This window comes from Siphateles boraxobius, unplaced genomic scaffold (genome assembly GCF_051911475.1).
Source record: "Siphateles boraxobius isolate OS27281-9 unplaced genomic scaffold, OSU_SipBor_1 9, whole genome shotgun sequence".
NCBI classification, from domain to species: domain Eukaryota; kingdom Metazoa; phylum Chordata; class Actinopteri; order Cypriniformes; family Leuciscidae; genus Siphateles; species Siphateles boraxobius.
In genome coordinates this window covers 7630144-7657685 of record NW_027509219.1, presented here as the reverse complement: position 1 = coordinate 7657685, position 27542 = coordinate 7630144, and the positions used below count along the sequence as shown (strand labels likewise).

General features: G+C 35.9%; 1 protein-coding gene across 6 annotated transcripts in view; it reads left to right on the top strand.

The window, feature by feature from the left end:
* The window catches only part of ogdha (oxoglutarate dehydrogenase a), a 71618-nt gene that overhangs the window by 28617 nt on the left and 15459 nt on the right, over positions 1-27542 (top strand). For 3 of the 6 annotated variants that reach the window (XM_077223234.1, XM_077223233.1, XM_077223236.1), the window contains 5 exons: positions 13627-13742; positions 14372-14526; positions 24945-25091; positions 25182-25272; positions 25381-25560. In XM_077223234.1, the coding sequence (XP_077079349.1) occupies positions 13627-13742; positions 14372-14526; positions 24945-25091; positions 25182-25272; positions 25381-25560 (689 nt within the window). Of the gene's footprint in view, positions 1-3123; positions 3169-11404; positions 11608-13626; positions 13743-14371; positions 14527-24944; positions 25092-25181; positions 25273-25380; positions 25561-27542 lie in introns of those variants that run through there. The other 3 variants (XM_077223232.1, XM_077223235.1, XM_077223237.1) reach the window with 2 other exon arrangements.

Below are 27542 nucleotides of genomic sequence, written 5' to 3'. Positions count from 1 at the left end.
CAGTGGTGTAAAAAGCTTGAGGCTAGGACCAACGGCCTAGGAGTTATGAGCAATTTAGTACTTTTGGTTGCTGTAGCGCCACCTATGGGCCAATTGGGTCATACTCTGATAGTTTCTCCCCAAAAGTGTGGCCTACCATCTGGCCGAGTTTCAAGTCTCTAGGCCTTACGGTTTGGGCTGCACGATGCGTTTTAGGGGAATTTTTTTTTTCAAATAGCAATTACAATAGGTTTTCAGCACTTCGTGCTTGAACACCTAATAATTAAAGCTGCAAGCAGCATTTATCGGTGTTCAAGCAGTTAAGGCAGTTAAGCTCAAAAGCATCAAAAGACATTAAGTTTCATGTAGCAAGCATTTAACCACTGACATCATAGATGGAATAGACCTTGTTTTAGCATGATTTGGCATGATATACCAAATTTTAGTGTAATTTTTCATGATTTACCATGTTCCAGTATGATTTACCATGAATCTAGCATGATTTACCATAGTTTACCATGATATACAAAGTTCTAGTATGATTCACTATGATTTACCCTCTTCTAGCATGGTTTATCACAATTGAACACATTGTAGTATGATTTAATATGATTCTAGCATGATTTACCAGTTTTCACACACACACACACACACACACACACACACACACACACACACACACACACACACACACACACACACACACACACACACACACACACACACACACACACACACAGACAAATGTTGTTGTTTTTTTCAATGCTATTGGGATGTGTCATTATGAAAATATACTTTAATGGTCCATAAGCATTTCACATTATGTCTTTGTAAACTATTAATCCGATTATTCAGAAATATAGGACTACACACACACATTCTGTTGTAGATACAGACATTTGAACTATGTGATGGAAAAACAAAAAGTTTAGTGCAAGTCTCCTTCAGGATTCACATTTTTCAATGTGCTACAATAGTCAGTAGCAATACTTCATAGATGAATTTTGACTAAATGTGAGTGTAAATGTTAAAATAGTGATTTTATAAAGTCTAAATAAGAATTATAGAATTATATTAGTTAGTAGCATGACAAAATGAATATTTTAAACAGCAGGGGGCAATAGAATACCACTTATTGGCTTAATATGCCTTTATGTTCATATCATTTTCACCTTTTTAACTGTTTAAAAGGCATATTTGCTCCAATTTGTCTGAAAATTGTCATGCTTATTTAGAGTTACATGTTCTGACTTGTTTTTAAGAAGATGTGAGCATTCATTGAAGAGATATAGGCTTTCATGGACACTTGGTCAAGGCCACATTTTGAAGTGACCCTATTAAAGTCATCCAAATGCAGAAGTTCAACTTTTTCTGATAATTATTGATCTAGAGAGTCCAGAGTATTGTACTGCACTGATTTTGAACATTATGATATGAACATTATATGATCATAGATGGAAAAAAACATTTACAGCCAATACAGGCAATGTACCATAGGAAATACATGGTTTTGAAGCTTTTTAACAGTTATAGCGCCACCTATGGTCCGATCTCCTTGAAACTTTGCATGCTTCTTCACCATGTTATGACGCATATGCTCAACAATTTTTGTGAAGTTCTGAGTTTTTATTTATGATTTATAGGCTTTTGAGTGTGTTTTGACACGCCCCTTTTTATAAATGATCCTGTTATAGCAAACCAAAGGGCAAAGTTCAACTTTTTTTCGATAATTATTGATCTAGAGAGACAAGAGCATTGTCCTAGACTGGTCTGTTCCTGATCGGGCGAAAAACCAGGGACTATTTCGCAAAAGTAGGTTTTAACATATTTGTGAATATTTAATGAACGGTTTGATTGTCAGCAATGGTTCCAGAGGCAAATTTGTTCAACATGAAGAGATCTATCAAATGATATGCATATTGTGGGGATGTATGCAACACCACGTGATTACAGAGCCGTAAAACTCCTTAGCGCCGACTAGTGGCCGATTTCTTTCAAAACTCTTACAGACCTCTTGAGCCATGAGTTGAACATGTCCAACGAGTTTCATGCTGATCGAGCTCCGTTAACCTTGTCTAATAGGTGCTCAAATTCATTGGCCGATGGCGGAAAAATCCAAAATGGCGGAAAAATTTGCATACCCGAAATAAAACACCTGGGGCCTTTTTTGTCTGGCTTGAGCCAAGGATTCCAATGATATAAGACACTTGAGTCTGCCACAAAGGGTTATTGAGATATAAGCAAAATAGTGCAATTCTTTATTTTTTTGCGCTATAGCGCCACCTATGGGCCAATCGGGCTCATACTTTGATAACCTCTCCTCGATTTTTGTTCTACCTTGTGCCAAAGTTTCATGTCTCTAGCACTTACGGTTTGGGCTGCACGATGCGTTTTACAGGAGAATAATAATAATAATAAAATCAGTACAAATACAATAGGTTTTCAGCACTTCGTGCTTGAACACCTAAAAATCAGTACAAATACAATAGGTTTTCAGCACTTCGTGCTTGAACACCTAAAAATCCTTACAAATACAATAGGTTTTCAGCACTTCGTGCTTGAACACCTAATTAAAAACTAAAAAACAAGGTCAGATCGAAGGCTGAAAGCTAAATTACGACTCTAATGCGGAAAAACTATTACCATGAAGTTTTGCAAGTGATGTGTTTAGCCTCTCAGGGGCTAGTCTTTGCTTTGCCTGGCAGTGTGTGGGACAGTCGTGTAGGCTAGAGCTGCACTATTCTGGATAAATCACTTTTCTTTTCTTTTTTTTCAAATAGAGATCACAATTTTCCCACGGTTCTTTACGGACAACAAAAGAAAATAACAAGAAATTTACTAGAGGCTCTGACAAAATGTTAATTGCTGCAGTGCAGTCGGTTTAAAAATGTTTACGTTGAATTCTTTTAAAAAAATCGATTTGAATGTATGATTCAATGACTCCCTCATAAATAACTATACATAAGTCAAGTAAAGTCACCTTTGTTTATATAGTGCTTTTTACAATAGAGATTGTTTCAAAGCAGCTTTACAGAGATTACAGGAAAATAATGTTGTAATAGTTGTGGACATTTAATTTTGTATTTAACAATTCTAAGCAAGCCGAAAGCCAATTTTTTTTTTTCCCTACTACTGCCTCTCCAGACCTTACACATGTCAAGAAGTGTCTAAGTGCTCTAACCATTGGAGGTAGGATTTAATGACGAGCAGTTCTGTGCCTCTTGGTTTATAGCTTTGTTTTAGTAGTTGCAAGTAGTTTTAGCTGTTTTTTTGTGTAAATTTGGCAGCGCTGTTAGCTTTGTGGCCGAATTTGTAGAATTTGAAAAAATCTGAATGTTCCTTGGTATCTAAGAATGGCAGCTGTAACTATTGTTTAAATAAAAAAAGAATTTAAAACATCTTTCTGAAAATGGATATATATAATATATTATAAAACATTATAATAGTTAATTTGAATAGAGAGACTGTGAATCTAAAGGAATTTTATTGGAGCTTTTCTGTTCCTTGTCTTGGTGTGTCTTCATTTAACAGCACTATATAGTATATATTTATATAAGTTTAGAGTTGGTAAGATTTTAATTATTTAATTTGAAATATTTTAAGTTTTTTTAATGAAGTCTATTATACTCACAAAGGCTGCATTTATTTGATCAAATATACAGCAAAACAGTCATTGTTAAAAAGTATTACTTATTAAAAAAGTATTACAATAGAAAACAGTTATTTTAAAATGTAATTTAGTACTTTTTGGAAAAGCAGAATTTTCAGCAATTTTCAGTTGTCACGTGGTCCTTCAAAATTCATTCTCATATGCTGATTTTGTGTTCAAGAAACAATTCTTATCAATATTGAAAAATGTAATTTTGTACAGCTTAATATTTTTGTGGAAACAGCGATACATTTTTTTCCAGTATTTTTTAAAGAAAAGAAGAAAAAAAAACAGCATTTAATTTTTCATTCTTTTTATAACTATACATATAAAAAATTCTTTACTGTCAATTTTGATAAATTGAATACATCCTTGCTGAATAAAAGTATTACTTTGTATACTGAGAAGAACTAGTGTAGTTTAAATAGATAGACGCTTGAGCTACACTTAGTTTTAAACTTAATATTTGACATGTTACTGTGCGTTCACACCGCCGCCGGCGAGAGCGTCAAAGTGGCCGGAAGTCATTCATTGTCAATGAGAGCCGGCGGCGAGCTCCGGCGAGAGCAGCGCGGCGCGTCTTCGACGGTGAGAGCGGCGAGGAGAGTTGAAGTCAGGTCAACTTTATGGTAATAAGCAATGACGCGGTTCGGCGGCAACCAATCGGAATATAGAGGTGCTCCGTTTGAGAGGAGTCCAGAGAACGCAGTCCTGTAAACTTTGGTTCCGACCACATTAGTTCCCAAGCAAAATTGAGGAGGTTGATCATTTGATAAGGCGCGCAACACTAGTATTTATAGGCAATATTTTCGCGCTAGAACGCTTTTTTTCAGCGGGAATGCAAATTATAATAGCACTTAACCATGAACACAAAAGCCACACCACAAAAATGGCTTTTAATTTGTTTATTTCATTAGCAAACATGTCACTATAATTAAGTTTTTTCCATCGATCAAATTTCTGCAAAAATAACGATCGACATGCTTGTTTGCTTTTTGGCCCCTTTAAATACAGTTGTAAAAAAGACCACGCGTTCGATCTACGTCAGACCATCAGAGCGTCCACGAATCTTTCCACGGCGTCGCTGGCAGGGCGGCGAGAGCGAATTTTGCCGCTCTCGCCGGCGGCGGTGTGAACGTACAGTTAGTATGCTTTTTTTTATAGTTAAATAACGTTAAGCCTTTAGGTGATAGTAATGTAATGATAATACTTATGTAGTAAGATAGTGACAACATGGTGTAAATTTCTGTATTTGCTGTTGTTTTAGTTGATAAATTAGTCAATTTCTATGTATGAATGCTGTTTTTTTAAATAATTAATTGCGTGGCTTTGGAGAACTTAACTGTTATATGTACATAAACTGTTATATGTACATAAATGCATATCTCTATTTTTTTTTATTTTTTTTACTTGCTTTACAGAGTCTGAATTTCATTTTGCTGAAGTTTCTCAAACCTGTAATTGGGACAAGGGTAATTGATATGCTCTAAACAGCTGTCCGAAAACTAAATAGTAAGAGTGGAGTATTAATGCCTGGTATGCATAGTATTGTGTAAGCAGCATTTAAATTAGCCAGAAAGACAAAGAGATTTCCATGGCCTGTGACATGAGTGTGTGCCAGCACACGAGTCTGTGTTTATGATGGTGCTATGGTGAATGGCTCAGCAGTCTACATGAATACTGTCATACTTCTGTATGTCCAGAATCCCATCAGCATTTTAAAAACTATTCAGTAACTGCTGTTCCATATTCAAAAAGGGAAAACCTAGCACTCTTAATTTCTGAGTGCCATGTTTTCCCTTTTTAAAATTTTAAAAGATAACTTTCCCTTTAGTTTTATGTTTTAGCTTCATTGCTTTTAATAGAAATTTGGAATTGATTTTGATTAGTAAGTATTTGCCAAATTATACACCAAAAGACACCAAAATGTTTGGATAATGAATGTAGCACAATATTCTAGCGATGTTAAAGGAATATTTTATTTATTATTTGAAGTCTATTGTCTGTGAACATAATTTGTGCCATGTTGAATAGGCTACCACAAACTGTAATTTAAACTCATCCCTCAGTTTGTAAAATAAAGAAATGTGTTTACAGTAATGCCTACCTACCAGACAAATGGGTTGAGGGTTTAAATCTGAAACTGTTATTTTTGTTTGAGGCGTTTTAGTTATTCAGTAAAAAAAAGGCATTTGTAAAGATCTAAATCTGGTGGGAATACTTTAATGCATAACCAAATGTTCTCCATCCTCACAGTCATTTGTTTGTGGAACTCAACGGTATGTAAACTGTGCTTTACAGATTATGTGTCATTTCCACATACCTGTACCTATGCATCTACCCAGGTTTACTTTTTTAAGATGATTAAGCCAGGGGTTGAAACATGGGATATAACTTTTACAAATATGAATGATAAATGATTATATCACACCAGTAACTACAATAACTATTCTCAGTAAAACTGCTTTAGAACAATATTTATTGTGAATACCACTAAACAGATTTGAAATTAAAGGGGACCTATCATGTTAAATTTACTTTTACATGGGGTTTGAATACTGATGTGTCCACAGTGTTTGTAAACAACCAGCCTATAATGGTAAAAATCTACCCACTCATTTTTTTTTAAATTATAATCCCCATAAATCAGAAGCAGTTTCTAAAAATACACTTTTCAGGATTTCTGTCACAGTAGGGGCAAGCCATGACTGGTGACAATCTGCCCTAGTAGCATAGATCCTACCCTGCACATAGTCCATCATGTTAACAGTGGTGCTTGAAAGTTTGTGAACCCCTTGCAGAAAATGTGAATAATTTTAACAAAAAGGGTCATACAAAATGCATGTTCTATTTTATTTAGTACTGTCCTGAATGGGGGACATTTCATTTTATATTTAACAATATTATTACAACATTATTTTCCTGTTATCTCTGTAAAGCTTCTTTGAAACAATCTGCTTTGTAAAAAGTGCTATATAAATAAAGGTGACTTGACTTGACATCTAGTCCACAAGACAAAAAAAAAAGCTGTATCAATAAAAAGGACCCCGTTTAAAACTTTATGTACCCTTGATTCTTCATACTGTGTGTCGTTAACTGGGTGATCCACAACTGTTTTTTTTTTTTTTTTGTGGTGGTGGTGGTTCTTGAGTCCCTTGTTTGTCCTGAGCAGTTAAACTGCCCAATGTTCTTCAGAAAATCATCCAGGTCCTGAAAATACTTCAGTTTTCCAGCATCTTTGCATATTTGAACACTTTCCAGCAGTGACTGATTTTGAGATCCATCTTTTCATACTGAGCACAATTGAGGGACTCAAACAGAACTATTAAAAGGGTTCAAACATTCACTGATGCTCCAGAAGGAAAAACAATGCATTAAGAGCTAATTTTTCCCCCATCTTTTATATAAAATATCTTATTCAGGACAGTACTAAATAAAAAATAACATGCATTTTGTATGATACCTCTGATTTTGTCAAAATTATACACAATTTCACAGATTCTGTAAGGGGTTCACAAACTTTCAGGCACCATTGTATATCCTCGCTATAGCACTAATTGATATAATGTGTGCGTCACATAAACATTACAAATGTTCAGTTTTGGATTTACCAATGAACATATGCATCTTCCTAGACTCCTGGCATCTGAGCCACTGAGGACACAGTGGATGGGTTTCATTTATGAATTAAATGTGCCCAGGAAATTAGGTAATGTGTTTGTGACAGAAGTCTTAGACGACTTCCTGAGTCTCTCCATCTGTGAGATTCTAGTTTTGTTGTTGCTGCCAGAGTATCTGAAGCACAAGCTGTAAAGGCTTCGCCCTCTTCTGGAAAGGGGGCGGGGAGCAGCAGTTAAATTGCATTTAAAGGGGTCATGAACTGGATTATTTTTTATTATTTTATAATGTTAGTATGATTTTTACATCACACATTGTCATAATTAACAAATAAAAGGCATTTTTCCTAGCCTGATTTTAGCCTCTGATTTGAACGCTCTGTTTGAAGGGGCATGTCTGCTGTGAGACTTCAGTGTAAACACCCACTGCTGTGATTGGCTGACATGTTTGCATATAAAATAGCTAGTATTACATGTGAAACTCTCGGAAACTACTACGTTTTTACTATTACAGCTATCGAGAAGATTAACAAATCTTTAAATGTATTGTTTAAAGCATTATATTTAAATCTATTCAATCACATGAAAGGTTGCAGTGATGAGCTGAGTAGATGACATACAGTCTGGTGATCGCGTGAATAAAGATCTCATTATTGCAACGCAGTTTTTGCACACTCACAAATGCTTTTTCACCAAATAACAATGCAAACACTATGTAAATACAGGTAGAGCTTAGTTGTGCAGTGTAACAGCGTCATTGATTTCATAACGAGATTTGCGCGCTGTGTGATTGATTGACTGACAGCATGGGCGATTGGAAAGGGAGCGTTCGTTGGTCGCTTTCTTTCTATAACTTAATCACAGTTTTAATATTATTTCATCTTAGGAGAAACAATTGTGAAGTTGATCGTTTAGTCACTGATGCATAAACAGTATTGAATTATGTTTTTTGATAGAAAGATAATAATGAACTTGAATAATGACACATCAGAAATCACTGCTCAGATCAGGCATTAAAATAAACATGGTTACTTGCATGTTTGTGGCGTTGCTGGCAGATCTGTGTCGTATAAGTCTGTTTGCAGAGCCTGTGTTGGCAATTGTGACTGATTTTCTGTTGATTTAATAAAGCTTAACCACGCATTCCTAATATTGGAATCCGAAGGAAGCTTATGCAGCAACTGTCTTCTTCCACAACCAGGTACTGCACAATATTTCGTAAATGTCTATTGCTTGGTAGCTCGATCCGGTTTAGCAAAATTACCTCGTCGTAGGCCTATGTTATAGCATGTAATGCGCGAGTCGGTGGGCGGGGCTTAACAGGCCTTGTTGAAGTAGGCGTTGATCTTCTTTTGCAGAGGAGGGGTTTTATCCTCTTTGACGTCCTAGATCCCCACTTGGAAAAACCTGTCATTCGCTGAGCCTGGTGTCAATAAAAACTTTTATTGGACTAACAAGGAAGTTTTCAGTTCTGAAACTTACAGGATATTCTTCTAGTATGAAGACCTCCTGTATGTCAAAAGCTCAAGGAAAATTTGATTTCTCAGTTCATCACCCCTTTAAAAGGTACACACAAAAAGGCGTGTTTTTGTTCACAACCAAATGGGGGCAAATTGAGCATGCTATAATAAATGATCTGTGGAGTATTTTGAGCTGAAACTTCAGACACATTCTGGGGACACTAGATACTTATATTAAATATTGTAAAAAGGGGCATTATAGGTCCCTTTTAAAGGGATAGTTCACCCAAAAATGAAAATTCTGTCAGCATTTACTCACCCTCATGTTGTTCCAACCCCGTAAGACCTTCGTTCATCTTCGGAACACGAATTAATATATTTTTGATTAAATCTGAGAGCTGGATCACTCCTCCATAGGCTTCTAAGGGATTGACACTTGCCAGCCCCGAAAAGTTATTAAAGACATCGTTAAAATAGTCCAAGTGACTACAGTGGCTCAATCTTAAGTTTATCAAGCGACGAGAATACTTTTTGTGCGCAAAAAACAAACAAAGTTAATGACTTTTTCAACTATTCATTTCTTTCTCTGTGGGCCTCGAGTCAGTTAACGTAGTGTGATAGCGTAGAGCTACGTCACACGTAGGCTCACTATTGGCCGATGCTGGTCATTTGTGTGACGTACAACAATAGAAGCTTGCGCTATTACACGAGTGAACTGACTCGAGGCCCACAGAGAAGGAAATGAATAGTTGAAATAAAGTCGTTATTTTTGGGGGGTTTTGCGCACAAAGTATTCTCGTCGTTTGATAAACTTAGGATTGAGGCACTGTAGTCAATCCCTTAAGAAGCCTATGGAGGAGTGATCCAGTTCTCAGATTTAATCAAAAATATCTTCGTGTTCCGTAGAGGAACGAAGGTCTTACGGGGTTGGAACAACATGAGGGTGAGTAAATACTGACAGAATTTTCATTTTTGGGTGAACTATCTCTTTAACTGAATATATTTTTCTTCTGGTTGTTACATCTTCAGTATATTATGACAAAGTAAAAGCCGGATTAACACAGTGTAAATGAGTTTTATGTAAAGCTGTCTTTATATTTTAGGAAGGGGGTCACTGATTCATCAAGTTTAAGGGTACTTGACATAACTCCCAAAAAAATCTGTCCTATATTACTTCCTAGTCCTAGTCTTCTGTGTTATTTTAGTAATATCTATATACTTTTAAGTATTTAGTAATATTTTTAAATAGCTTTTCTAAAGCTCAGTTACTGAAACAGAAAATGTTGTTGTGCTTTTGTCTTTTTTAATTAGTTTCTATTATAATTATATTTCTATTAAGCGTTTATTTATTTCAGTTTTAGTGATTTTAGTTCTTCAACTTAAATGAAAAATGTTGCCTTGATAACTTACTAAAATAAGATTTTCATCTAATTTTATTTAATTTCAGTTACCTAAAATGATTTTGATAGTTTTAGTTTGTTTACAACACTGGCCTACAAGTTTTACGGATGTTTCCACAATGACCCATCCATAAGTGTATTATTGTAAACACGTTTCTTATTTGTTTTTATAAACATAAAAAGTCATAAACCGAGTGGTAATCGGCAGCCTAACATGAACATGGTCGAACACATGTGAACCATAATTTAAAATATCCCTGAATATTCCTTTAATGTGTTGAGATTAAAAGATCATAGTCACAAAAAATGCTATTCAAAGATATTAGGATACAAGCACATTTATGAAATCTTTAATTTCTTGATGGGATGTGTATGTGGACATTTTGTTTGTAGTTAAGAGTGCTTCTGCTCAAGGTCTGGCTTTTTGGGAGAGGTTATTTTTGTGCCGACTGCATTTTTGGTGGCTTTGCTGTTCTCTAGCTTCAGATGTGGTGAAGGGAAGCTTGATCTCCAACCCAGCTCCTGGAGAGCTACTGTCTTGCAGACTTCAGTTCCAACTCTATTCCAACACACATGCCTGTAATTATCAAGTAACCCTGAACAGCTTGATTAGCTGGTCCAGGTGTGTTTGTTTGGTGTTGGACCTAAAATCTGCAGGACAGTAGCTCTCCAGGAGCAGGGTTGGAGACACCTGCTTTATGTGATGGTTAATGAAGTCTACATGTTTACGTTCTCTTGTAAAATCCCCCAACACAACAACAGACACACACCTACACTTTTCTATTCACACAAGCACCCCCCCCCCCCCAGAAACTAGTGATGCACCAAAATGAAAATTCTAGTCTGAAATGGCAACCGAAATTAACCAAAATGTTTAAATATTTTTTGTATAATTGTTAATATTACACTTTTTATTTAATTTCATGAATTGTACCTAAACATCTGAATTAAAATAATCAAATAATGAATTATATTTATTTAAAAGTAGGGTAGGCAATTTTTTTTGAGAAAATAGCAATAGCTAGTTAGCTTTAAAGCATAAGATCCCACCCTCCCTTCAGAGCGTCTCCAAAGCCACGTCTCCTTCAAAACATGTGAACGCGTACAGCAGGGAGCAAACAAAAGCATCGCAAGATACAGTGTTAAACTACCTCTTGTCTCAAAGCGCATACCATTACAATAATAATGAACAAAAAGCATTGACCTGTACTGCTTGACTGCTGCAGAGTCCTTTCGGCATTGATAGTTTTGCCATTAAAAAGCATAAATTCGAGTCACAAACGTCATGGGTTTCTGTCTCTTTCAAATTACATTAGTTATAGCGTTAACGCAGCATAAGCTCTTAGTTTTGGTTCAGGAGAAACTGTAAAAGGTGGCTGCTTGTTCCTGTTGCGGTGACTGACGTCTATCTAACTCTGTATAGCATGAAAAAGGCTGATGACGTGTGATGTATGCGCGAGCAGGGTGCACGGAGGTATGGAAATACATACGTTGATAGGCAGGTAGGACATCGTATCATATATTTAGCAAAATGCTCTTCTCTAGAGTTATATTTTCTAGTTAACTAATGAGATCTAGACTTTTCTGAATGGTTGAATGACTTTCCTGAGGTAAATGTAATGTTTCAGAACATATTGTTTACAAGCTGTTCTATGGGTGTAATCTCTTAGTGTATCAACCACTAAAAGACATGAGACATTATTTCTTTCAGTAAGTCATTCTATATCTTTCAACATACCTTCTGATGTGAATCATGCTTCTGCTGCTTGAACTAAATCGGCAAAGTTTGAAAGTCGAGACTTTGTTTCATATTAAAAGTAACAGCTTGTTGCGATTGCACGAAATAGACGCTGAACAGTCAAATTGTGCCATCGGAGAAGCGCCAACTAAACGTCAAATTGTTGTTTCAGCAGAAAATTTTTGGTAGCTGAAATTTTGGTGCATCCCTACTAGAAACAAGTTCATACTCTCTCTCTCTCTCTCTCTCTCTCTCTCTCTCTGTGCTCATCCTCTCTTCTTTCCTCTCTCTCTGTCTTGCTGCCTTTAGTGCTCTTATTAACACTGTTATATAGGTTTATCTCTCTCTTTAACATACCCTCTTAAATGCATTGAGGTGAATGTCTGTCTTTTTTTGCACATCTAATTATCAACACAGACAGGTCAGTTTCCATATGTGCTGCCCTTATCATTATCTCTGAACAGCTTAATGCATGTCATGTTTGACTTTTTGTAGGTACTGTATGAGCCTCAGTAATTTGTTAATTTATTAAATTAACTCATTCTGCCCAAATATACTAGCATTCGGAGACACAATAGGTGTTTTAGCATTCAGCATGAATGGTATTAGCATTTAGCATGTTTTTGCTTGAAACGATAGTCTGGCAGAACATTTTAGTCTTTGAATATTAAAACACCTGTTAACTCGCATGTTGTGGTTTTTGAATTAGTAGTGCTGCTGTGGGTTATGTCGAATCTGTGACCAGGACTTTCTTATAGGTTTTGTGAGATCCACCCTCAAAGGTTTATTAAAACTTGTGCTGTAAATAATATATAGTAAGCTCATTTTTAAATGATCATCCCTGTCTAAGGATTTTAATAATTCAATTCTTACTGTAAAGGTGACAGTAATATAGTATGTCTATTAATTCTAGATATATTAGAACTGCACATTTTGCTATAAGTATATACTTAAATGTATTGTATACAATAAAACTGGAGGCTATATGAAACTGTAGTTTTTGACTTAACATTAGCAGCTGAATAAATAAATATAATATAATACTATATCATTATACTACTAAATGAGATTTTTACTGTGTAATTCATTAATTGCAGTTCACAATCAAAAGATGTACGGTTACTTGTTTACATAATAAATTCTGGATGCATTTAATGCAATGATACAATTAACACCAATATATTAACAGTGATAATGATGTTAACCCATTTATTTTCTTTTTTTTAACCCCCAAATTCTCCATCTCTCTACTTATCAATTTTTAAACCACCTTTCTTTTCTCTGTAAATCTTGTTCTTTCTCCTTTTCTAACCATTAACTAACCACTTCATACTTAATGTTCTTTTTTTATGTTGTCCGCTTTGCTGTTGTTACTATTATTATTATTACTATTATTATTATTATGATTATTAATAACATGCATCATGCTAATGGCTGGTGCTTTTTGTTGCGTTTTCTTAACACTCCAATCCACCATGTTTCTGATTATGCACGGAATCACTGTCATCCTCATGTTTACTCCATCCCGCACTAACTCAATGTTTTTTTTCTCTCCCTGTCTATTTTTTTTTTCTTGTTTCACTGTTTCTATCATTTATCTCCTCATTCCCTCTCTCTACATATGGACTTCTCTTCCTTTCGCTTTACTTTATTTCCCTCCATCCCTTCATGCTCATTGGCATCCATGATGGCTCTTCTCTTTTCTGTTGACCCTGTCCCCCTCCCTTTCCACCTTTCCCTTCTCTCTGGGTTGGGTTGGACGTGTTGTGCGTTTGGCTGACAGGTTTCTATGGGCTGGAAGAGTCTGATCTAGATAAAGTATTCCGCTTACCCACCACCACCTTTATTGGGGGCAATGAGAGCGCTCTGCCCCTCAGGGAGATCATCCGCCGCTTGGAGGTGAGTGAGGACCACAAGGAAGCTAAAACGGCTAAAAAGATAATTTCTTATTTTAATTCACCCCCTCAAAAACTTATTTTTAATCTTTGAAGAACCACACTGTCTTGAAAAAAAAATTTATTCATTTATTTATTTTAAATTCTATTCCAGTAAATTACAAACAACTAGAAAAGTCATGGGGCCTTTTGAATGTTGTTTTTATTTTTTATTTTATTTGATGTGCATCCAAATCACAAGCTTTATGTTAAATATTAAATAGTTTTGTTACACAAAAACAACAGTCTTGTACACGTTATACTTAAGTATATAATGACTGATTGATTGTTTAAATGTCAATGTAAAATATCAAACCATGTGTACTCAAATCCTACTTTTTACTCGGTTCTCAAGTTCACACACGAGTCCTATATGGGAAACCACAGGTGTAGTTCATTAATTAATTATGAACATGATCTACTAACATTTGACACCCAGGCAGTGTCACACGGCATTATTGTTTGAAGAGTTCTATAATTTGAAACATGACAAACTTCTTTTTGTGAAATGGTTGGGTGCTGTAGTACTGTGTAGTATTTTCTTTCAGTTTGGAATAAAACAATTACTTGTTGCTGAAATGTTGTGTTTCTCAGATGGCATATTGCCAACACATAGGGGTTGAGTTCATGTTCATCAATGACCTGGACCAGTGTCAGTGGATCAGACAGAAGTTTGAGAGGCCTGGGGTCATGCAGTTCAGCCTTGAGGAGAAGCGGACACTGTTGGCTCGCATGGTTCGCTCAACTAGGTACACACACTGTACACACACAGCAAATGTAAGGGTGCACATTATAGGAATACATGCATTAAACCTTTCAGAATGTTTGCATCGGTCTGAACAGTCGTCATTTTTAAATAAAATGGTTAACGCACCGAATCTTCGCACCAAACATTTGTCTTGGTGTGACTATTCTTTTCTTCCCTGCTGTTACGTATACTCGAGTGAAGCAGCTTCTCGAAACAAAAAAAAATGTAGGGCAGGCCTTGATTTTGTTCATCAGGAATTGATTGGATCGTTGTCGTTAGGGATGTCAATATGCTTACATTCCCATAGTCCGTTTTAGCCGTTAATTTACACGTCAACAGTGTTTTGGGGGCCTGAAAACGCAAACTTTTAAAAACAGGTTTCAAAGTACACGTTTTTGAAAACTAGACTGTTATTGTCTCAGTGTAAACTACAAAAACGCATATTTGTGAAAACGGTGACGTCATGCACATGTTCAGTCACATAGTTCTTCTTTACACAGAGACCTCGCCAGCTACTGGCCTGTAGCTGGCCACATTTAATAATGCTGCATGTTTTAAGGCACTTCAGTGGGCCTAAATCTTCAATGACAAAATATGACTGGGAAAAAAGTCTTTCATTTGACTGAAAGTCAGAACAATGCAGGTGCATTTTACTCATCATTTAACTAATCGTGTGCTGTCACTATCAATGATTTTGGTAGAGTAATTGGTCAATTCTTTTGACAATTAATTGAGTAATCTGATCATACTTTTGGTGGTAATAAAAATAGAATAGAGTGAATCCCCTTAAAATGACTTGATACATATGTAATAACAACGAGGCAAAAATTTGTTTACACAAAGTATTTAAAGCAAGTCATTTTATGGTTTTATTGAACAACACTGTTTATAAAATTATGTACTGTATTTGAACAATCAACTTATGTACATTATGTATTACAACAAACTCCTGCAGAGGGCACCAATCAGGGTGATTGTTGTTGTTACACTTTACAGCATGATCAAATCCGTGTTTAATATTGGCCAAACATTTAATAAAAATGTCCACTTAATCTTTCATTTTTGGCTACTACTTTCAAAAGAAATGCTACAGCTGCTGTAATTTCTTGAACATAAACATGTGAACATCAAAGAATGCAAGCCCAGAGCGAGGGTTTAAACTTTTATTTTGAAATCTTGATGAATTCTGAGGTATTCTCCTGTGTTAGTGTTTCTTTTATAAATGCTATGTTATGATTTTTGAGATGAGCTAAATCTGCACAGAACTGATCACTGCGATATATATATATATATATATAAAGGTAGGCTGTGTGTAACGTTGAAAGGTCGAAGTCCTAAATTCTTCAGAAACGGTAAAATGGCCGTTTTTAACTTAATTTTTGCAAAGAAATGTAGTGTTTCAAAACTGCATGATGTTTTAGAGCTGCCTTAGCATATTAACATCATGAGCTAAGTATTGTTTAACACCAGAGTCCAGAGTTCATATAGCTTTACTGCTTAAAAGTCCTTGTAAAGTTTAAAATAAACTGTTGTCTTCCCCTGTACGAGAGAGCATCAGTAGCGTGAGTCGCATTGGAGTGACGTCAACTCCCCTCTTCGTTTGATTGGCTAGAGATGGAGCTGTCAATCTAGAACTACTGGACCAATGGTGTCACTTAAGCCCGCCCTAATTTACATGAAACTCGAACTGTATGGAGGTAGTTTTGTTTCTTTATTATTAAGAAAATAAAGGGGCAAAGAAAAACTTTTCAATCAAAGAAAAAAAGTATTTGAATCCAAAAATATATTTGAGACTCAAAAAAATACATTTGAACACTACTTTTCTTTGATTGAAAATGTTTTCTTTGATAGAAGTCAGTTTTTGTTTTGTTTAAAGCAACCTTTTTAATTGAAGTACCATTGTTTTTTGATTGGACCATATAATAGGTAGGGACATTTGTGTCTTTATCATTCAGTCAAAAAAGAAGTTGCTTCAAACAAGCAAAGACCATATAATAGGTAGGACATTTGTGTCTTTATCATTTAGTCAAAAAAGAAGTTGCTTCAAACAAGCAAACAACAGAATCAATAAAATCAATAAAAAAGAATCAATAAAAAAGTCACTTCAATGAAAAGATAAACATTTTAAAATATAGAAAATCGTTTTTGAATGCAAATAAAATATTTGAGACTTCAAAAAATTATTTGAACTTTTTTTTTTAATTGAAAATGTTTTCTTTGATTGAAGTAATCTTTTTTGTGCTTGGGCCATACATGGGTAGGACATTTGTGTATTAATCATTCAATTCCAAAAAAGTTGTTTCAATCAAAAAAAATATTTTCAATCAAAGAAAAAACTGTTCAAATGCAAAAAAAAATTACCCCGTGAATAAAAAAGTATTGAAGAGAATGTTTTTTCCTTGGTTTTTTTTTTTTTATTTGAAGTGAAAAAAATTTAGAAGTTCAAATTGTTTTGATTGAATCATTTTTTTTGAAGTGCAAAAAGTTTTGAAGTTCAGATTTTTTCGTTTGAATCATTTTGACACAAACGTTCCGCAGTGGGCGGGTGCTTCTCTATTGGTCAGACAGTTTTGATTGTCAGAAAGATGTCGTTGGTGTAGACATTTGTCAAAGAAGTCATGTTCGCCACTCGCCAGCAAGCTTTTTGCCAGCAAGTGGAGGGAGTGGAACTTCACGTTGAGGATTTTTTGTGATGGTGTTAGGTTAGATATCTAAATATATTCAGACAGGATAGCAAAGTGTGCGAACGGCTAGTTGATAACGTTTTCATGGCTCGTCAAGGTTGTTTCAGATCAACACCTGCAAGTGACCACTAGGTGTCACCGTTGAGACGGGTGTCGGATTGATTCGAAGCCTCGAAACAATATGGACCATTTGGTTCAACTGTTTCATTGCTTCACGAAGCCTCGATCTTCCCATCACTAGCAAATATTGCGCGTGGATGTTGCTAACTCGCAACAGCTGCGCTCTCACTACGGCAACAGTGGAAGCTCAAACAAGTCGATCTACTCTTTTTGAGCTAGTGTGTGCAGTGTGCACTCATTAGACAAACTGATATCAGTTTATGGAGATTGTTTAACTTGATGTATGCTTGTGTATTTATTGTCATTTTCAGCAATAGACAGCTAAATACAAAATATGAAACAGATCATTCAATTCCTGAAAATAATCATGACCACAACTGCGTAGGCTACATCACTTGGTTTTAGGGTGCTAGGTGCAAGATTGACTATAAACCAAAATTACAAATAATTGGAACACTCATTTGATTATCAGTTCACTACCCCCTGTACTTGGCCGCTGCAAGGCTCACAGAGATAGATCTGTAGCTTCAGGAAAATGAACTTCACGGCTGCTCCCTCCACTTGCTGGCAAAAAGCTTGCTGGCCAGTGTCGAACATTCTTTGTCAGAAAGATGTCGTTGGTGTAGACACTTGTCAATCAAACATGTCTGACCAATAGAGAAGCACCCGCCCACTGCGGAACATTTGTGTCAAAATGATTCAATCAAAAAAATTTGAACTTCAAAACTTTTTGCACTTCAAAAAAAAAGTGATTCAAACGAAAAAATCTGAACTTCAAAACTTTTTTCACTTCAAAAAAAAAATGATTCAATCAAAACAATTTGAACTTCTACATTTTTTTCACTTAAAAAAAAAAAAAAACCAAGGAAAAAACATTCTCTTCAATACTTTTTTATTCACGGGGTAAATTTTTTTTGCATTTGAACAGTTTTTTCTTTGATTGAAAATATTTTTTTTGATTGAAACAACTTTTTTGGAATTGAATGATTAATACACAAATGTCCTACCCATGTATGGCCCAAACACAAAAAAGATTACTTCAATCAAAGAGAACATTTTCAATAAAAAAAAAGTGTTCAAATGCAATTTTTGGAGTCTCAAATATTTTATTTGCATTCAAAAACGATTTTCTATATTTGAAAATGTTTATCTTTTCATTGAAGTGACTTTTTTATTGATTCTGTTGTTTGTTTGTTTGAAGCAACTTCTTTTTTGATTGAATGATAAAGACACAAATGTCCTACCTATTATATGGTCCAATCAAAAAACAATGTTACTTCAATTAAAAAGGTTGCTTTAAACAAAACAAAACTGACTTCTATCAAAGAAAACATTTTCAATCAAAGAAAAGCAGTGTTCAAATGTATTTTTTTTGAGTCTCAAATATATTTTTGGATTCAAATACTTTTTTTCTTTGATTGAAAAGTTTTTCTTTTATTTAAGTGAAGGTTTTTTTAATTGAAAATATATTTTTTGATTGAATAATAAAGAAACAAAACAACCTCCATAGAACTGCAACATTTGGAAGAGCAAGCGCAGAACATGGAAAGAACAGCGAAGAGAAAAACAGCACAAGCGTACAAAAAATAAATGATGATCAGAAAATGAAAGAGAGCGCAAAGTACAGAGTAATAAAACCAGGGAAAACATAATTTTAAAGAAAGCATGAAGTTTAAGTTTTGTGAAAAATATTTTTTAATGGGTTTTAAAGTTTTTATTCATGCTTGTTATTTTCTGATTCACGCTTATTATATTTTGATCCCGTGGCCGCAATACATTTGGCGGGATATTGATCCCATAGTAAGCGGGATCAAGCCAAGATATATGCCCTGATCAACATATTTGTCAAGCGGGATCCAGGGGTGTGCTCCCCTGGGAGAACATTTTGATAAATAGTCCCTTAAATGATAGTTTCTGGTGACTTTTGTGGATATAAATGGACATTATTCAGACATGAGATGAACAAACCCAATACAAGCCTATATTACAGTAGCATCTTTGTGTAAACCACCAGAGCTCCTGGGATCCTGGGCCTGGTAGGGCTGTTCATTAATCTATCCCTGCTTTTAACTAGTCACTTACCTGCATACTTATTGCTTGTATAGCATACTGAGACTACAGATACTACAGCCATACCAAGAAAGGTCAGTGGGTGGCAATTATAATACTCCAAAGTAAACTATTCATTGTTATTCAAGTGTTAATTTTAGACTATTGACCAGCACACATTATATGCAATACAATATTAATCAGGAATAATGATTAAGAAACCCCTAGAAAACAGTAAATAAAAAAACACTAACATCGGAACATTGTACATTTAAGATAGGCTACTTAATTTATTATTCCAATATCCAAATATGATACTAAATCTCACATGGAAAAAAAGGCTTTTATTTGAGATGTGCTGTCTTTGCATTTGAACATTGCACATTTTAAACAGGACAGGGATTAGCTGAATAATCGGCCAATACAATCATATTTATAGAACATAGTTGACAATAAATAGACAGGAGTCCAATAATAGCAAAACTAATCACTTATTCTAAAAATAAAATCAAGTATCAGTTAGACGAATCTGACATATAATGAAGGCTGTGTTAACAGTAAAACGTCCGTCATTTAACGAATTTTAAAAACACGGATGGATAATACAAAATGCTTTCTGACATTTTGACAAAACAAAATTTAAACTTAGCCCATCAATTTTCATTTTACAATTATCTTCTCTCTCTGTATGCACAGTGTTTGTGAGAGAGCTCGCGCAGCAACTGATAGGCTAAGTTACAACCATACTTTTTAACAGGGCTCTCGAGTGACAGTCACTCATTTCGGTCTTTTGTCACGCTCTCCCGCCACACAGTGTATTTCTCACGCTGAAAAACTATTTGTAATATATTTAATATGCCGCAGCGCCCAAAACTCTGGCCGCGCCGCTCTCACTAGCCAGGTTTCCATCCAAGGGTTTTTTTGCGAAAAAAAAAAAAGGTTTAGCGCATCAATATATTTACCGATATAGCTGATGGAAATGCCAATTATATATATTTTTTTGCAAATGTCGACACAATCCTTTTCCGTTTAACTTTAGCGCATAAATTCTATGTCGATACTTTAATTGTCGCGAAAAACTAGTTTGGAAACACTTTTTGTCGAGAAAAGGGGCTTTAACGCAAATAAATGTGGTGTTGCATGATATTTTCATCACGTGCAAGGTGCAGTTGTCACAACAAAAACCATGGCCGGTTGTTTTACTAACCCAGAAAGTTTCGCCCATCAGTCTATACTTGGCGCAGGTTGCCAGCTTGTACAGGGCAATGGCAATCCACTTTAGTGTCGGAACCGGTGGTCTGTGGCAGCGGTGTAACTTTGCTTTGAAAAGTGGTGGACACCACACAACTCGTTTTGCTATTTGTTTATTTAATAACCGACTTTACTTGGAGACTCTTTCGTTTTGAATTGTTCTGTTTACAAGTAGAAATTTCAAGCTTTCTATATATTTCTCAGGTCTGTGCAAGTACATTATACGCTGAGTTTCGGTTCATTTATGAGACGAGAGTCCAGTTCACGCACCGGCGCCTCCGTGATATTTTATTTAACCTTTATTTAACCAGGAGAGTCTCATTGAGATTACAACCTCTTTTGCAAGGGTGACCTATGGGGGTAGAATTGTTGCATTATTCCAAATAAATAGATTATGATCTACAAATAAATGTAAATACATTTACAAAAATAAATCAAATTCACAAATACATAGATTAAGATCCACAAATAAATGTAAAGAGTTTCACAAAGAATTATAAAACTCACAAATAAATAGAATGAGGTTTGCAAATAAAAAATATATTTAGAAATGTTGTTTATTCCACAAACAACTCTGCCTGGCATTTATTTGTGAATCTTTTTTTGTGCATTTGTGAATCGGTTCCTGTGCATTTTTAGATCCCCTCACACATTTGTGAATCGGTTCCTGTGCATTTGTAAATCCCCTCACGCATTTGTGGATTTTGAAACACTTCTAGCGTCGACAGACAAATCCACAAATAAGTGGACTCCACCCACCCTTTACCTAAGCCAATCAGATAACGGCCTTATTGAGCTGACCAATTGTAAAAGTAATTCTTTGTGGAACTCTTTACATTTATTTGTGGATCTTAATCTATTTATTTGTGAATTTGATATATTTTTGTGAATCTCTTTACATTTATTTGTGGATCATAATCTATTTATTTGGAATAATGCAACAATTCTACCACCATACTGACCTGGCCAAGACAGGCAGCTGTACAAACACATAGGTACAGACAAATAATACAGAAGACTAAAGCTAACATTTCATATACAGTAAGCATTTAAAATAATGTTTACAGTCTAAGAGCATTTAGCCTACATTATGGCATCTGCCTCTAAGTCTTTCATTTTGGATTTAAAATCGCATTTAGCGAGATTAACTCAATGAGTTTCAAGTCCTTTTGCAAAGTATTTCATGCTGAAGGTGAAGAATACAGAAATACCTTCTTTCCCATTTCCGTACGGGCCTTGATAATCTATTTTCTACTATATTTACTTCTTATTTATTAAATCCAGGCAATTGGTTGATGAAACATTGATTAAAATTAAGATACAATTAATAAAAAACGAAATTCACTTTAAAGAAAGGCTTTGTGCTTTCTGTTTGAGGTCTCTGTGAAAGTTTTAAAGTCGCTTTCAGAGCGGTCATGACCGTAACGGAGAACTGTCACGTCCTCAACATCGTTTTTTTCCTGATAAATGAAAAATAAAAATAATATTTTAAGTTCTATGGAGGCCGACCATTCTTCATCGGGTTAGTACTAGGCTACTTTTGTTTTGCGCAGTGATATTCATAGAATTACTAAAAAATATTTTGCCACCTAAAAGTTAAAGATTTTTTGTGTCATGTCTCGTGTATTTCCCTCATATTAAATATAAAACACATGTGTAGACTGATATTTTTCTAATGTCTGGACTCCTTTATTAAGGGAGTATGGATATATAAACAGACGTTTCAGTATTAAATGCATTTTCTGAGAATTTATATTTCAAGTTTTGACTGCAAATGTCACGTCCATAACGCTGGAATTGCCCAATTTTAAAGAATTTATCCTCAACTAGTTTTTTGGTGTAGTGTAATATCGAGCCAGGCAAAAAGTAGCAAAAAAAAAAAAAAAAACTTTCTGTAAAGTGTCTCCACAACTTCCTCCCAAAACGCCTTATTGCGTGGTCTCTCCCAGACCCTTGGGCTTCGTCGCATAAGGGTAGTTACTTCGAGCCCTATCAGATGAGCAACTGCTTCATTCTGCCGTCATCTTTTGATATTTCGGACACTTGCAATTATTTGTGAAATTGAAATGACAGTAAGCTGGCAAATTTCAATTAACTGCCTGAATACTCTCTCCATTTTTTTTTTTTTTTTTGTTTGTTTGGTGTTGGGGGGGGTGTGCTGACTGGAACCTCAAAAGGTAGAATTTGCGATTTAAAAAAAATGTATGGAAACGGCTCAAGGGCACTTTTTATCGGTAAAAGGCCAATTGAATGGAAACAAATTTCGTAATGTTTTTTTCCCCCCGCATATTCACTTTGTCGATAACATAACTACTGTTGCTACTGTGGAACCGGCAGGAATCAAGCGCGTCTCCTCTCGTGTTGTTCATCGAGCTACACAATAGCCAATCAGAAAATAGCACTATTGTATCTGGGTAAGATTTAACGCAACAACCAATGACAAAAATGTATCAAATTTATAATTTGCATGGATGGATGATGTTTTCCTCTTATCTGAGTGACCATGAATGACGGAGTATTTTAAAATAATCCATGCGATTGCGATCACTCCTGTGTGATAATCGAATCCAGAGGATTAAGTTATCTTAATACAATATTTAAACTTTGCACATCCACCTCAGCCCATTTACCTTCAGGCGTCAGAAGTACTGTGACTACTGTACTGTCCTTGCTTATGAACTCAGTCAGACGGCGGGAGTGTAAGAGGATCGAGCGGGATTCTTTATTGCTGCCGATTTACGCATCTGTCAATCATCCTCGCTTGCTATTTGGGGAATGAACCCAGCGCTATGATTGGTCGAACTTTTCTTCTTATGCTGTTGCTTGATTTGAGGACTGCGCGTATGGTACAGAGAGAATACAATCCGTCTGAACTACTTCCGGCAGACGGCTGTATGCATCGATGTACGCCAAAAGAGTAACCCTTGAACTTGACGCACAACGCACTGACGAACATGGTTGCCCTGGGTGCTTCTCATTTGTGCATCCTCGCTTCCTTTCCTCGCGTCTCAGCTCCACCCCCTGTAGGATACGAGGGAAGGGTGCGAGGAAAGAAAACGAAGACGGAGGAGTCGAATTAAAGCTTTTTTTATACATTGGAATACTTGATCACTCGAGCGTCACTTCATAGCGTCATCAGCAGCGTTCAAAGGATCTGCCCTCATGTTGTTGAAGTTTAAGAAATTCATAAGAAATAATAATAAAGCAAGAACCCTGTTTAAATATGTGAGATATGTGGTTTATATAAACTGCAAAGGTAAAGAATAAATTAAAATGATTGTGACCGATATGAAGCGGGAGGAGAATTGATACGTGCGTCACGTTTAGTCAATAAAACACTTCCGCATAGGATACACCTGTGTATCCTCGCTCATGACTCCTCTGAAAGCCTCCTCACTGCTCGTTCCTCGACTCCTCGCGGTGCAATTAGAGAATTGAGATGTCCTTCAAGATGGCTGAGCTCGATCGGTTTCCGGGTCATAGGATGGAGGACGGAGGAACGAGGAGACGAGGTGGGATATTGAGAAGCACCCCCTGTTTGTTTGAAATTGCCGTCATTATGTTGTGCGTCAAGTTCAGGGGTTACTCTTTTGGCGTAAGTCGGTGGGTACGGCTGTCTGCCGGAAGCTAGTTATTTTAGTTGATAAAGTTTTAAATATGGATATTTTCTTTACACGAACGAACCAATAATGTTCATTCTCATGTGTTACGCAGCACGTCTGAGCAAGAGGTTTGTTCTCACGTGTCAAGCAGGTCCGGTTGAGCTTCTGTTAATGTTCACTAATCAATGTTTATATCTGAATAAAAGCCTAAATTCAATCTGTTCATCATATAAAGTGACCTTGTCTCTTCAGAAAATTTGGATTAAACCGTTCGATTTATATGGATTAGTTTTACTATCTCTTAATGATTTTTTTAGCGTCAAAAGTGGTAGTTGTGTTGCTGCCAATGGAGCAGTGGTTCTCATGCCTCATGCAGTCCTCCAAATGCTGACCACATTTAAAAAATACATTCCAGTTTTACAATTTATTTTTGTTTTAAAATGTAATTTAAAATGGATTAAACTAATATAAGTTTGAACTATAATGTTTTTTTGTCATATAAAATCATTTTGGTGATCATATATTATTTTCAGACATTTCCAGACCTACTACCGCAATTATGATTTTGCTGCAAGAGGGAGGGGAAATTATATTGATTAAAGAATACAAGGGCACAATTTTGATTTCATGGTGCCTTTAAAAAGATGTTGTTGAAACCCATATTTGATGTTTACTGCAACTCTATAATATATTACACATGCTGATTTCTGCAGGTTTGAGGAGTTCCTGCAGAGGAAATGGTCATCTGAGAAGCGCTTTGGGCTGGAGGGCTGTGAGAGTCTGATCCCTGCGCTCAAAACCATCATTGATAAATCCAGCAAGAACGGAGTAGATGCTGTCATCATGGGAATGCCTCACAGGTAGAGGAAGAGATGCTGTTGCTGATGCTACATGCTGTTCTTGTGATTTATGGAATCAATTACAAACTCTCTTTCTGTCTGTCACTGTAGAGGACGTCTGAATGTGCTTGCCAATGTAATCCGTAAGGAACTGGAGCAGATTTTCTGTCAGTTTGACTCTAAATTGGAAGCTGCTGATGAAGTCAGTGACATTGTCTATATACACTTTGTTGGAATCTCATGAAGTTATTGTATGTTTCATGAGATTATAACATGTTTGTTCTGATGATTGTGTCGGTACCTGTAACAGGGTTCAGGAGATGTCAAGTACCACTTGGGCATGTACCACAGGAGGATAAATCGTGTGACTGACAGGAATATTACCTTGTCATTGGTGGCCAACCCTTCCCATCTAGAAGCGGTGAACCCGGTGGTGCAGGGCAAGACTAAGGCAGATCAGTTTTACTGTGGAGACACAGATGGCAATCGGGTGAGATGTAAACTGCATCAAACTAGTGCTGTGACAATGCGGTCATATACTTTACCATTCAAAAGTTTGGGGTAGGTAAGATTATTCTCTTATGCACCCCAAGGCTGCCTTTATTTAATAAAAAAATTCAGTAAAACGGTTATTGTAAAATTATTACAAATTAAAATATATTTTCAAAACGTTTTGTTTTTGAATTTTCAAAATCCATTACTCAATCCTTCAGAAAACATTCTAATATGCTGATTTGATGTTCAATAGGAATGTGGGTGGCTAATATGACAATGTGTATGAAACAGTTATGAATCGTTTAAAAGTTGGTAAATTCCTGTTTATTTTTACGTTATCTCCGTCAAGACATCCATAATGCATTACTTCCATTAACAGGCCCTTGTGTAGAAATTTGTGTTCATATAATTTTTTACAATTCAAAGAATAAAGCAGATTTATTAATTAATTTAATAAGCAGGTAAACTCGGTTGTAAAATCTAGCTTCTACCATATAAGAGTTGTGGCAAAAGTAAAACCCTGGCTCTCCCGCAAAGATTGTGAAAAGGTAATCCATGCATTCGTTTCTACCCGACTTGATTACTGTAATTCCCTCTATGTGGGAATTAACCAAAGATCGATCTCCCGACTTCAAATAGTGCAAAACTCTGCGGCTAGACTTTTGTTTGGGAGTACGTAAGCGTGATCATATTACTCCTATTTTAATGTCTTTTCACTGGCTCCCTGTTCTCTATAGAATTAATTTTAAAATTCTCTTATTGGTTTTTAAATCCTTAAACGGTTTGGTGCCTGCGTATTTGTCAAGTCTCCTGTCGGTTCATAAGCCATCGAGATCTCTCAGATCTTCAGAACACAGGCTGTTGACTGTTCCAAGGGCAAGACTAAAAATGAGAGGGGATCGGGCCTTCTCTGTTACTGCCCCCAAACTGTCGAATAGTCTCCCACTGTGTATTAGAACTGCTCAGAACTTTTCGGACTTTAAATCCAAGCTAAAAACTCATATTTTTTCTTTGGCTTTTAATGTAGTATAGAGACGGCAAAAGCTCTTTTATTGTTGTGTTTGTTTTTCTTGTGTAAATGGTGCTATTATGAGATTGTAAAGCACTTTGGTCCACTCTGAGTTGTTTTAAATAGTGCTATAGAAATAAACTTGACATTGACATATTGTCTAAATAAGCATATCCGTACCATCATCTAATGCTAAAAGTTAATTTTTAAAAACACTAATAATTTAATAACACTAAACTTAAGCAAAAATGAATAATCCATTTTTCATACTGTACATTAAAGGGTCATGAAATATTTTTGAAAAATGCAACTTAAATGGGCGTGGATGGCTGTGAGAAGAAGGGAGGGAGTAGGTGTGGTATGGCACGGCAGGGGAGAGGGGGAACTGTTATCAGCCAGTGGCTTAATTTTTTTTTCTGTGCGTAGCCTAGATCTACGCACCCCCTGAACCCCAATGACATATATTTAATTACACGAATTAAGCATACAATTGAGGTATTATCGAAATATTTCAAATTTTAATAACGAGTGCTTATTTAACAAAAGGCAAGTAAAACGATCAGGGTTACATTTTAGACACACACATGGTACCGCATTACTCGCAAGACGTAACTTGCATTGGTCGTCAACAAGGCCGAAGTCCATCATTCTCCAGTTCTCGAAGCTCTCTCGAGAAACATGTTTGCTGCTCACATATAATTTAAATGTGTCCGTGGTTGATGGCCAACCAACCGCCCGGAGCCAGAGTCTAGCCCTGGCAGCATCGCGGGGAAACATATTCAACACACTTGAACTTCTGCACCACGAAAACAAACACTTGCGTCCCATGATTGGCTCTCTCATCTACTACGCGATATCATAGTTTGACATGTCTGTCATTGGAAAGATCCACGTGGTGTCATGAATAATTAAGAGACAGTGTCTTCTCATAGGATATGAAAACTCAGTCTCATTAATAATTATGAGAC